At 37.5% G+C, this 13634-nt stretch overlaps 1 protein-coding gene across 7 annotated transcripts in view; it reads left to right on the top strand.

The window, feature by feature from the left end:
* Positions 1–13286, top strand: part of EXOC1 (exocyst complex component 1) — a 58472-nt gene extending 45186 nt beyond the window's left edge. For all 7 annotated transcript variants that reach the window (XM_007998663.3, XM_007998660.3, XM_007998659.3 and 4 more), the window contains 3 exons: positions 1839–2038; positions 4501–4695; positions 12615–13286. In XM_007998663.3, the coding sequence (XP_007996854.1) occupies positions 1839–2038; positions 4501–4695; positions 12615–12767 (548 nt within the window). In that variant the 3' untranslated portion in view covers positions 12768–13286. The remainder of the gene's footprint in view (positions 1–1838; positions 2039–4500; positions 4696–12614) is intronic.
* Positions 13287–13634: the final 348 nt, after the last annotated feature.

Below are 13634 nucleotides of genomic sequence, written 5' to 3'. Positions count from 1 at the left end.
ACCTCAAGTGATCTGCCCGCCTTGGCCTCCCAAAGTGCTGGGATTACAGGCATGAACCACTGTGCCCGGCCTTGATTTTTCCTTTTAAAATTCAAAGTAGCTTTGCTTTATCTGATTCGAAAGTAATGTGGCTAGGCACACTGGCCCACACTTGTAATCGCCATACTTTGGAAGGACCAGTTTGGGGATTGCTTGAGCCCAGGAGTTGAAGACCAGCCTTGGCATCATAGTGAGGCCTTGTCTCTATAAAAAAAATCAAAAAAATTAGCCAGGTGTGGTGGTGTGTCCCTGAGTTTCAGCTACACAGGGGACTGAGGCAGGAGAATCATTTGAGCTCAGGAGGTCAAGGCTGCAGTGAGCCTTGGTCGTGCCACTGCACTCTAGCCTGGAGGACAACGCCAGACCATGTGTTAAAAATAAATAATAAATGAATTAATTAATTCATTATTCTTTGTAAATGGATTAATTTATTTATAAAGAAACTAAAACTTTTAAAACTTAAGAACAGACAGATATTCCTTTAATTGGATAAAAGATCTATCTCAGGCCTAAAGCTTACATGATACTTAACTGCAACAGTAGAGACATTCCCTCTGAAATCAATTTAAAATAGAAATATTGTTAGATCATTTATTATTTAGCATTGTTATTGAAGTGCTAGCCAGTACAAGACCTGAAACATAACTATTTATCCCCAAAAATCAGCAAATAGAATTTTCAAATCAGGAAGAAAGATCATTTTTAATCTTATTGTACAGAGATAATGTTAAATTTTTATTCTTCCAAACTTTTCAATTCCCTGTCCCTCTCTTCGATATATGTGCATATTGTGTGTGTGTGTTTTCTTTAATATAAAAATGTTATATCTGATACACTATTTTTGAAGCTGCTGGACTCTATATAATCTTAGTACCTTTCCTTGTTAGTTAATATAGATAAACATAATCATTTTTAATGATTACGTAGTCATCCATATGTCATTATCCATTTACCAAATCTTCTATTAATAAACATTTAGAGTTTTTTAAGTTTATATATCTTTGTATACTTGTCAAATAATTTCTTTAGGGTAAATTACTAGAAATGGAATTACTGGGTCAAAGGGTTTATGTATCTCAAGTCTTTTCCCAAATTGTGATACAGAAAGCTTATGTCAGTTGAGTGCTATGAGCAGCTGCATTACAACTGTACAAATGCTGGATATTACTAGGTATTACCAATCTTTTTATTCTTTGTCAACCTGATAGGCTATCAATTATCTCACTATTTTATTTTGCATTTCATTGATTTTGTGTATGGTGTGTTTACGTGAATTTTCAAATTTTATGTCCAATTTATTCATCTTTCCCCTTAATAGTCTTCTAAATTTTGGGCCATTCTCAGCAAGGTCACACCATCACAAAATTATTTTTCAATTAGCTATATTTTCTTTAGTACTTATGATTGTATTAATTTATTTGTTTGCTTTTTATATTTTAAATAATTTAGCAATTCAGAATTTGGCTGCAAGATGTAAAGTAGGGACCTAAATTTCATATATTAAAATGGTCCAGCTGATTGTCCTAACGCATTTTGAATAATTCATCATTTCTCCATTGATTTGAAATGCTACTTTTATTATATACTGAATTTCCATGTACACATGGGACTCTTTTAGGATGACTTTTTATGATGATTAGGTAGATCTGAAAACTCCCATTACAATATATTTTATTAAGTCCAGAAATGTGCTTAATTCTTAAACTTACAAATGAAAAAAAAATTAATCATATAAAAGTTTGTGGCTAAATATGGTCATACTCAGAGATGTTATTTTATTTTTTCTGTTTTGGTTTTAGTGGAAAAAGTAGCAAATGAAAGCCAGAAGACCCCCAGGGATGTGGTTATGATGGAAAACTTTCACCATATTTTTGCAACTCTTTCTCGATTGAAAATCTCATGTCTAGAAGCAGAAAAAAAAGACGCCAAACAAAAATACACAGATCACCTTCAGTCTTATGTTATTTACTCTTTAGGACAACCTCTTGAAAAACTAAATGTAAATATATTTTCATTCAGTATTTTTCCTACTTTTGAACCTATACACATAAGTTTGCATATGAATAACCTGCAGACATTTATCTTAAATTTTCTCATGTGTTGGTGCAAAGGGGACTCAGTTATTGAAGCTGCCAGTGAGCCAGACACTGCTAGATGCTATATATTTTATTTCTTCTTTCTGTACATTATTTTTATACATTATTTATCTATTATATTTTAATGATAATTTTGCTAATATTATTCTATTACTTATGCATTATTTCTTTTAATTCTTATAAACAATGATGTGTACACTAAGATAATATTATCCCCATTTCACAAATGAAGAAACTGAAAGTAAAAAAAACTTGCCCGACATTATAATAGCTTATAAATTACAAGCTGGGGAATGAACCTAGATTAGGCTTTGCCATTATTCTTTCCCATTTCTTACTTTATAAATGACCAAGTTAGCAATGTCTAGGTGGAAATTTCAGAAATATTATCAAGATAAAAGAAAAACCAAAAATTGCTTTCTACATTGCCTTTTACTTTTCTTTCCCTTCTTTTTCTTTCCTTACTTGAGTCATTTCCCAGAGCAAGTCTGTTAATTAAAATTAAGAAATGATGATTTTAGGGAACTTTACGACATAGTGAAAGCTTAAATGAACCTTTTTAACTAACTTTGTCTACAATATAATTAGTTATCTTTTATAAGTTCTTAACTTGAAGTTAGAGTAAAATTGCACGGTGACTCACACCTGTAATCCCAGCACTTTGGGAGGCCAAGGCAGGTAGATCACGAGGTCAGAAGATCGAGACCATCCTGGCTAACACGGTGAAACCCCGTCTCTACTAAAAATAATTTTAAAAAATTTACCGGCCGTGGTGGCGTGCGCCTGTAGTCCCAGCTACTCAGGAGGCTAAGGCAGGAGAATCACTTGAACCCAGGAGGCAGTGATTATAGTAAGCCGAGATCACGCCACTGCACCCCAGCCTGGGCTACAGAGCAAGACTCAGTCTCAAAAAAAAAAGAATATGTATCTACTGTCAACAATTCAGAGAAATACTTGAAAGGCATTTAATCAAATGCAGAACTAATTCCTTATAAAACTTAAGAACAGACAAATATTCCTTTAATTGGATAAAAGATCTGTCTCAGGCGTAAAGCTTACATGATACTTAACTGCAACATTAGAGACATTCCCTCTGAAATCAATTTAAAGCAGAAATATTGTTAGATCATTTATTATTTAGCATTGTTGTTGAAGTGCTAGCCAGTTCAACAAGACCTGAAACATAAATAGGAGATATGGAGAAGAGAGACAAGATTATCACTGCCTGTATATGATATGTCAAAATTACTGGTGTTGATTAAGTGACAGGATTCAAGGCAAATATACTGAAAAACAATGTATTTCCTGTCTACCAATTAAGAGCTTATGTAACAACAAAAGTTTTAAAGCACTAAGAATAACTTGTCAAAGAATGATAATTTAATGAATAAATAATCACTAAGAAAATTTTAGAAAAAAGTAATGAGAGGGAATGGGGTTTGTCAGTATTAATTCTTTGTATCGTGCTCAAATACAGGCATGCCAGTCAATAAAAGTATATATATATATATAAAAGACCTGGGAATAATATTTATAATAATATAACAGAGTCAGTATATTTAATATAAAAGATTTATTAAAATCAATTAGAAAAGCACTAAGACCTCAATTTATAAATGGGGCAAGGGGCCTGAATCACTACTAAATATATGAAAGCAGGTTAGCCTTATTTATAGGCAAAGAATTATAAAATAAAATGACAAACTTTTTTCACTCTGACAACCATTGTTTTAAATTGTCATAGTGCTTATGGTAGTATAGTGAAGTAGCAACCTCATACATTGTTGGCAGAAATATAAATTGATTGAGCTTTCCTGGCAAGCAGTTTGTATATATACTGAAGAATCTTTCAAATACTTAAAGTTACACTCTTCAATAGAGTAATTATAGTCCTAGAAATGTAATCAGTAAGGTGGGTAAATACTTATATACAAAAAAAATTCATGACAAATATAGTAAATTTTCTAAAGTCTCACTACATCTGGCAAGCCCAAAAAAAGACGGGGGAGTGGGATGTTAAATATCTAGTACTAGAGGAATGAATAATAATTGTGGTTTAGTCATAGTATGAAATATTATGCAGCCATTAAAATTTATATTCAGCAAAAAACAATATTATAAAATGTGACATATGAAATATAATCTCATGTATGTATTCACACATCAAAGGATTAGAAGGAACTCTACAGTGTTACCAATGCTCATCTCAGAAGTATGTGAATAAGGTGATTGTTATTTTATTGTTTATACTTTCACACACTGATTTTTGCATGGTGATTATATACTACTTTGTAAACAGATTTTTTTAAATGTAAGTAATAATAAAAGCAGGTCTTAGCCATTGTTTCTTTTCATTTCCTTGAAGCATTTCTTTGAAGGTGTTGAAGCTCGTGTGGCACAGGGCATAAGGGAGGAGGAAGTAAGTTACCAACTTGCATTTAACAAACAAGAACTTCGTAAAGTCATTAAGGAGTACCCTGGAAAGGAAGTAAAAAAAGGTCTAGATAACCTCTACAAGAAGGTTGATAAACATTTATGTGAAGAAGAGAACTTACTTCAGGTATGCTGAGTTCTTTTGACCATCTGGCTTGAGGATCCTTATATATATTGCTTTTCTTTAAATATTTTTCTAGAAATGCTATAGATCTAGAGCAGGACGAGAGTTCCATTAAAGTACAGACCAGATTAATGAATTGTGAGGAAGAAAGGAATACTACTTATATAAGAATATATGGCTATTTCTGCTTATTTCGTATTTCTACTTTATTTTTTTTTTTTTTTAATTTATTTATTATTATTAAACTTCAAGTTGTAGGGTACATGTGCACAACGTGCAGGTTTGCTACATATGTATACTTGTGCCATGTTGGTGTGCTGCACCCATCAACTCGTCATTTACATCAGGTATAACTCCCAATGCAATCCCTCCCCCCTCCCCCCTCCCCATGATAGGCCCCGGTGTGTGATGTTCCCCTTCCCGAGTCCAAGTGATCTCATTGTTCAGTTCCCACCTACGAGTGAGAACATGCGGTGTTTGGTTTTCTGTTCTTGTGATAGTTTGCTAAGAATGATGGTTTCCAGCTGCATCCATCTCCCTACAAAGGACACAAACTCATCCTTTTTTATGGCTGCATAGTATTCCATGGTGTATATGTGCCACATTTTCTTAATCCAATCTGTCACTGATGGACATTTGGGTTGATTCCAAGTCTTTGCTATTGTGAATAGTGCTGCAATAAACATACGTGTGCATGTGTCCTTATAGCAGCATAATTTATAATCCTTTGGGTATATACCCAGTAATGGGATGGCTGGGTCATATGGTACATCTAGTTCTAGATCCTTGAGGAATCGCCATACTGTTTTCCATAATGGTTGAACTAGTTTACACTCCCACCAACAGTGTAAAATTGTTCCTATTTCTCCACATCCTCTCCAGCACCTGTTGTTTCCTGACTTTTGAATGATCGCCATTCTAACTGGTGTGAGATGGTATCTCATTGTGGTTTTGATTTGCATTTCTCTGATGGCCAGTGATGATGAGCATTTTTTCATGTGTCTGTTGGCTGTATGAATGTCTTCTTTTGAGAAATGTCTGTTCATATCCTTTGCCCACTTTTGGATGGGGTTGTTTGTTTTTTTCTTGTAAATTTGTTTGAGTTCTTTGTAGGTTCTGGATATTAGCCCTTTGTCAGATGAGTAGATTGCAAAAATTTTCTCCCATTCTGTAGGTTGCCTGCTCACTCTGATGGTAGTTTCTTTTGCTGTGCAGAAGCTCTTTAGTTTGATGAGATCCCATTTGTCAATTTTGGCTTTTGCTGCCGTTGCTTTTGGTGTTTTAGACATGAAGTCTTTGCCCATGCCTATGTCCTGAATGGTACTACCTAGGTTTTCCTCTAGGATTTTTATGGTATTAGGTCTAACATTTAAGTCTCTAATCCATCTTGAATTAATTTTCGTATAAGGAGTAAGGAAAGGATCCAGTTTCAGCTTTCTACTTATGGCTAGCCAGTTTTCCCAGCACCATTTATTAAATAGGGAATCCTTTCCCCATTTCTTGTTTCTCTCAGGTTTGTCAAAGATCAGATGGCTGTAGATGTGTGGTATTATTTCTGAGGACTCTGTTCTGTTCCATTGGTCTATATCTCTGTTTTGGTACCAGTACCATGCTGTTTTGGTTACTGTAGCCTTGTAGTATAGTTTGAAGTCAGGTAGCGTGATGCCTCCAGCTTTGTTCTTTTGACTTAGGATTGTCTTGGAGATGTGGGCTCTTTTTTGGTTCCATATGAACTTTAAAGCAGTTTTTTCCAATTCTGTGAAGAAGCTCATTGGTAGCTTGATGGGGATGGCATTGAATCTATAAATTACCTTGGGCAGTATGGCCATTTTCACGATATTGATTCTTCCTATCCATGAGCATGGTATGTTCTTCCATTTGTTTGTGTCCTCTTTGATTTCACTGAGCAGTGGTTTGTAGTTCTCCTTGAAGAGGTCCTTTACATCCCTTGTAAGTTGGATTCCTAGGTATTTTATTCTCTTTGAAGCAATTGTGAATGGAAGTTCATTCCTGATTTGGCTCTCTGTTTGACTGTCACTGGTGTATAAGAATGCTTGTGATTTTTGCACATTAATTTTGTATCCTGAGACTTTGCTGAAGTTGCTGATCAGCTTAAGGAGATTTTGGGCTGAGACAATGGGGTTTTCTAAATATACAATCATGTCGTCTGCAAACAGGGACAATTTGACTTCTTCTTTTCCTAACTGAATCCCCTTGATTTCTTTCTCTTGCCTGATGGCCCTAGCCAGAACTTCCAACACTATGTTGAATAGGAGTGGTGAGAGAGGGCATCCCTGTCTTGTGCCAGTTTTCAAAGGGAATTTTTCCAGTTTTTGCCCATTCAGTATGATATTGGCTGTGGGTTTGTCATAAATAGCTCTTATGATTTTGAGGTACGTTCCATCAATACCGAATTTATTGAGCGTTTTTAGCATGAAGGGCTGTTGAATTTTGTCAAAAGCCTTTTCTGCATCTATTGAGATAATGATGTGGTTCTTGTCTTTGGTTCTGTTTATATGCTGGATTATGTTTATTGATTTGCGAATGTTGAACCAGCCTTGCATCCCAGGGATGAAGCCCACTTGATCATGGTGGATAAGCTTTTTGATGTGCTGCTGAATCCGGTTTGCCAGTATTTTATTGAGGATTTTTGCATCGATGTTCATCAGGGATATTGGTCTAAAATTCTCTTTTTTTGTTGTGTCTCTGCCAGGCTTTGGTATCAGGATGATGTTGGCCTCATAAAATGAGTTAGGGAGGATTCCCTCTTTTTCTATTGATTGGAATAGTTTCAGAAGGAATGGTACCAGCTCCTCCTTGTACCTCTGGTAGAATTCAGCTGTGAATCCATCTGGTCCTGGACTTTTTTTGGTTGGTAGGCTATTAATTATTGCCTCAATTTCAGAGCCTACTATTGGTCTATTCAGGGATTCAACTTCTTCCTGGTTTAGTCTTGGAAGAGTGTAAGTGTCCAGGAAATTATACATTTCTTCTAGATTTTCCAGTTTATTTGCGTAGAGGTGTTTATAGTATTCTCTGATGGTAGTTTGTATTTCTGTGGGGTCGGTGGTGATATCCCCTTTATCATTTTTAATTGCGTCGATTTGATTCTTCTCTCTTTTCTTCTTTATTAGTCTTGCTAGTGGTCTGTCAATTTTGTTGATCTTTTCAAAAAACCAACTCCTGGATTCATTGATTTTTTGGAGGGTTTTTTGTGTCTCTATCTCCTTCAGTTCTGCTCTGATCTTAGTTATTTCTTGCCTTCTGCTAGCTTTCGAATGTGTTTGCTCTTGCTTCTCTAGTTCTTTTAATTGCGATGTTAGAGTGTCAATTTTAGATCTTTCCTGCTTTCTCTTATGGGCATTTAGTGCTATAAATTTCCCTCTACACACTGCTTTAAATGTGTCCCAGAGATTCTGGTATGTTGTATCTTTGTTCTCATTGGTTTCAAAGAACATGTTTATTTCTGCCTTCATTTCGTTATGTACCCAGTAGTCATTCAGGAGCAGGTTGTTCAGTTTCCATGTAGTTGAGCGGTTTTGATTGAGTTTCTTAGTCCTGAGTTCTAATTTGATTGCACTGTGGTCTGAGAGACAGTTTGTTATAATTTCTGTTCTTGTACATTTGCTGAGGAGTGCTTTACTTCCAATTACGTGGTCAATTTTGGAGTAAGTACGATGTGGTGCTGAGAAGAATGTATATTCTGTTGATTTGGGGTGGAGAGTTCTATAGATGTCTATTAGGTCTGCTTGCTGCAGAGATGAGTTCAATTCCTGGATATCCTTGTTAACTTTCTGTCTCGTTGATCTGTCTAATGTTGACAGTGGAGTGTTGAAGTCTCCCATTATTATTGTATGGGAGTCTAAGTCTCTTTGTAAGTCTCTAAGGACTTGCTTTATGAATCTGGGTGCTCCTGTATTGGGTGCATATATATTTAGGATAGTTAGCTCTTCCTGTTGAATTGATCCCTTTACCATTATGTAATGGCCTTCTTTGTCTCTTTTGATCTTTGATGGTTTAAAGTCTGTTTTATCAGAGACTAGTATTGCAACCCCCGCTTTTTTGTGTTCTCCATTTGCTTGGTAAATCTTCCTCCATCCCTTTATTTTGAGCCTATGTATGTCTCTGCGTGTGAGATGGGTCTCCTGAATACAGCAGACTGATGGGTCTTGACTCTTTATCCAGTTTGCCAGTCTGTGTCTTTTAATTGGAGCATTTAGTCCATTTACATTTAAGGTTAAGATTGTTATGTGTGAACTTGATCCTGCCATTATGATATTAACTGGTTATTTTGCTCATTAGTTGATGCAGTTTCTTCCTAGCCTTGATGGTCTTTACATTTTGGCATGTTTTTGCAATGGCTGGTACCGGTTGTTCCTTTCCATGTTTAGTGCTTCCTTCAGGGTCTCTTGTAAGGCAGGCCTAGTGGTGACAAAATCTCTAAGCATTTGCTTATCTGTAAAGGATTTTATTTCTCCTTCACTTACGAAACTTAGTTTGGCTGGATATAAAATTCTGGGTTTAAAATTCTTTTCTTTAAGAATGTTGAATATTGGCCCCCACTCTCTTCTGGCTTGAAGAGTTTCTGCCGAGAGATCTGCTGTTAGTCTGATGGGCTTCCCTTTGTGGGTAACCCGACCTTTCTCTCTGGCTGCCCTTAAGATTTTTTCCTTCATTTCAACTTTGGTGAATCTGGCAATTATGTGTCTTGGAGTTGCTCTTCTCGAGGAGTATCTTTGTGGCGTTCTCTGTATTTCCTGGATTTGAATGTTGGCCTGCCCTACTAGGTTGGGGAAGTTCTTCTGGATGATATCCTGAAGAGTGTTTTCCAACTTGGTTCCGTTTTCCCCCTCACTTTCAGGCACCCCAATCAGGCGTAGATTTGGTCTTTTTACATAATCCCATACTTCTTGCAGGCTTTGTTCATTTCTTTTTCTTCTTTTTTCTTTTGGTTTCTCTTCTCGCTTCATTTCATTCATTTGATCCTCCATCGCTGACATTCTTTCTTCCAGTTGATCGAGACGGTTACTGAAGCTTGTGCATTTGTCACGTATTTCTCGTGCCATGGTTTTCGTCTCTTTCATTTCGTTTGTGAGCTTCTCTGCATTAATTACTCTAGCCATCAATTCTTCCACTTTTTTTTCAAGATTTTTAGTTTCTTTGCGCTGGGTACGTAATTCCTCCTTTAACTCTGAGAAATTTGATAGACTGAAGCCTTCTTCTCTCATCTCGTCGAAGTCATTCTCCGTCCAGCTTTGATCTGTTGCTGGCGATGAGCTGCGCTCCTTTGCCGGGGGAGATGCGCTCTTATTTTTTGAATTTCCAGCTTTTCTGCCCTGCTTTTTCCCCATCTTTGTGGTTTTATCTGCCTCTGGTCTTTGATGATGGTGATGTACTGATGGGGTTTTGGTGTAGGTGTCCTTCCTGTTTGATAGCTTTCCTTCTAACAGTCAGGATCCTCAGCTGTAGGTTGTAGATGTAGGAGATTGCTTGAGGTCCACTCCAGACCCTGTTTGCCTGGGTATCAGCAGCAGAGGCTGCAGAAGATAGAATATTTCTGAACAGCGAGTGTACCTGTCTGATTCTTGCTTTGGAATCTTCCTCTCAGGGGTGTACTCCACCCTGTGAGGTGTGGGGTGTCAGACTGCCCCTAGTGGGGGATGTCTCCCAGTTAGGCTACTCAGGGGTCAGGGACCCACTTGAGCAGGGAGTCTGTCCCTTCTCAGATCTCAACCTCCGTGTTGGGAGATCCACTGCTCTCTTCAAAGCTGTCAGACAGAGTCGTTTGCGTCTGCAGAGCTGCTGCGTTTGTTATTATTTACTGTGCCCTGTCCCCAGAGGTGAAGTCTACAGAGACAGGCAGGTTTCCTTGAGCTGCTGTGAGCTCCACCCAGTTCGAGCTTCCCAGCAGCTTTGTTTACCTACTTAAGCCTCAGCAATGGCGGGCGCCCCTCCCCCAGCCTCGCTGCTGCCTTGCCGGTAGATCACAGACTGCTGTGCTAGCAATGAGGGAGGCTCCGTGGGTGTGGGACACTCCCGGCCAGGTGTGGGATATGATCTCCTGGTGTGCCTATCTGCTTAAAGCGCAGTATTGGGGTGGGAGTTACCCGATTTTCCAGGTGTTGTGTGTCTCAGTTCCCCTGGCTAGGAAAAGGGATTCCCTTCCCCCTTGCGCTTTCCAGGTGAGGCAATGCCTCGCCCTGCTTCAGCTCTCGCTGGTCGGCCTGCAGCAGCTGACCAGCACCGATCGTCTGGCACTCCCCAGTGAGATGAACCCAGTACCTCAGTTGAAAATGCAGAAATCGCCGGTCTTCTGTGTCGCTCGCGCTGGGAGTTGGAGACTGGACCGTATTTCTACTTTATTATGGTGAAGCATTAAGTTTGTTTTTCTTTGGTTGGTTGGTTGGTTGGTTGGTTGAGTGGTTGGAATTAGAAATGGGTTCATAATCTGGCTCCAGATTAAGCTGCGTGACTTTGGGAAGTTACTTAACCTCTGTGAGCCTTAGTTCCCTTATTTCGAAAAGTGGAAATGATACCTCTCTTGTATAGTAGCCACTGTATTGGGCAACATAGCAAGACCTTGTCTCTACTAAAAATTAAAAAAATTAGCTGGGCATGGTGTCATGTGCCTGTAGTCCCAACTACTTGGGAAGCTGAGGCAGGAGGATCACTTGAGCCCAGGAGATTGAGTCTCCAGTGAACTATGATCATATCACTGCACTCCAGCCTAGGCAACAGAGTGAGGCCATGTCTCAAAAAAAAAAAAGAGAAAGAAAATGAGCTTAGAGGCTTAGAGAGTTGGAGTAATAGGACCAAGCTCCCATAACTAATGGGTAGTAGAGCTAAATTTAAAGACCAAATTAGGCCATTATTCTTTGTAAACCATATTGAAAGGCCCAGATATGAGTGAGAGTAATTCTGATTTCACCATCATGGAAGACTTCCTAAGGGATATTGCATTGTTTGTTTTAACCTCTGAAAGTCAGATGTATTTTAACAGGCAAAATGGGGATGGAGGGAGTAGCATTCTAGAAAGAAATCATATGAGCTAAACGACGAAAAATAAAAAGCATAATACTGCTTAGGGAATAGTGATTGGCCTCAAGTTGACAGGAATTTAGGATTGATGAGATTTAGGGTTTACATGAGAAAACCTTGGAAGAATACATTCCCTCAGCTGTCAAATAGGGAAGATGATCATAATACCCACCCTCACCAGGTCATCGTGAGACTTAGTACTCTAATATATTCATAAAGTGCTTTGTACTCTGCTGATAAAGAGTGAGCTTCAATTAATGTAATCTATTTAAGCCATTATGTCAATGTGTGTATCACATCGTGTCTTGATAGTTGTCTACATATTAGTCTCCACTGTTACACTGTAAATCACATGATTGCAGACAATGGGTCTGACTCATTTTGCTGTCCTCCAAGGCATCAAGCAGTGTTTTGCATCAACAATTTTAGATAAAGAAAATTTTAAATTTTATAGGAAATGAAATTAAAGCATTACATTGTATATAATCACTAGTCTTAGTTCTATACATAATTGTGCATATCCATATCTGTGTTGCATATTGGAGTATATGAGATAATAGCTAAAATGTCATGAGTGCTTACTTGTGTCAAACACAGTTCTAAGCACTTTATGTACATTTCTTATTTAATTCTCACAGCATTATGAGGAAGGTCTTAGTATTATCTTGGTTTATAGATGAGGAACTTGAGGCGTAGAGCAGTGATGTCATATACTGAAGGTCACAAATCTTGTCGGTAAAAGTGACTAGGATTCTGGTTGCAGAATGCATGTTCTTAGCTACTATACTACCCAGATTCTTAGAATATGCCTTGGCATTATTTCTGCATACTAGATTACATATTATTTCCATTCATAGCCTAATGACTTTTTTTTTTAATAATAGGTGGTGTGGCACTCCATGCAAGATGAATTTATACGCCAGTATAAGCACTTTGAAGGTTTGATAGCTCGCTGTTATCCTGGATCTGGTGTTACAATGGAATTCACTATTCAGGACATTCTGGATTATTGTTCCAGCATTGCACAGTCCCACTAAACCTTGGGAAAGAAGAAAAGATAAATGAATGAAGCATTTGAGTATACCAGACACTATACCAAAATACCAAGCAACTGTTTTGAGAACCCAGACTTAAAATTTTATGTATTATTAAATGTTAGATAAATGGGTAGTACCATACTACAAATGTTTAAATGTAAAATTACCAACCTATATAGCAGTTTTATTTGCCCTATAGGTTGCATACTAACTTAAGCATTTATGTCATCATAAAATGCCTTTAGCATTTCTCAATGACTGGATGGGAAATTTTCCTTTATTGCCTAGCTGCTTGTGTTTCAGTGGTTGTCGTGTGAGCAGCGCATTTGGAGTTCTTCAGCTTTCACTACTTCTCTGTTGCTTGCTAATCATGTAACTACTAAAATACTGTACAAAATTGTTTTTTCACACTAACAAATGTGTATATGGAGAAGAGGGCTCATGTGATCATTTGTAAAGTTAGATTTTTGAGGATTATGTGACTGTAGTAATAAATGTGAAATAAATTTTCAAAATTGACATTTGATAATATTTTTAGGTCTATTATATGCTATCTTCTGTATTAAAGCAAGTTCTTACAAAATCCACATACAAAGATTAATTGCAAGTTTATATACCACAAAACACTTAAAAGTTTAATAATAAGTAAAGTAAGCTGGGTGCAGTGGCTCATGCCTGTAATTCCAGCACTCTAGGAGGCCAAGGAGGGAGGACTGATTGAAGCCAGGAATTTGAGACTAGCTTGGGCAACACAGTGAGACCCTGACTCCATAGAAAAACAATTTTTTGTGGTGGGACATGTGTATAATCGAAGCCACTTGAGAAGCTGAGGCAGGAGGATTGCTGCAGCCCAAGAGTTTGAGTGAG

Source organism: Chlorocebus sabaeus, chromosome 7 (genome assembly GCF_047675955.1).
Source record: "Chlorocebus sabaeus isolate Y175 chromosome 7, mChlSab1.0.hap1, whole genome shotgun sequence".
NCBI classification, from domain to species: Eukaryota; Metazoa; Chordata; class Mammalia; order Primates; family Cercopithecidae; genus Chlorocebus; species Chlorocebus sabaeus.
This window is presented reverse-complemented; position numbering and strand designations above follow the sequence as displayed.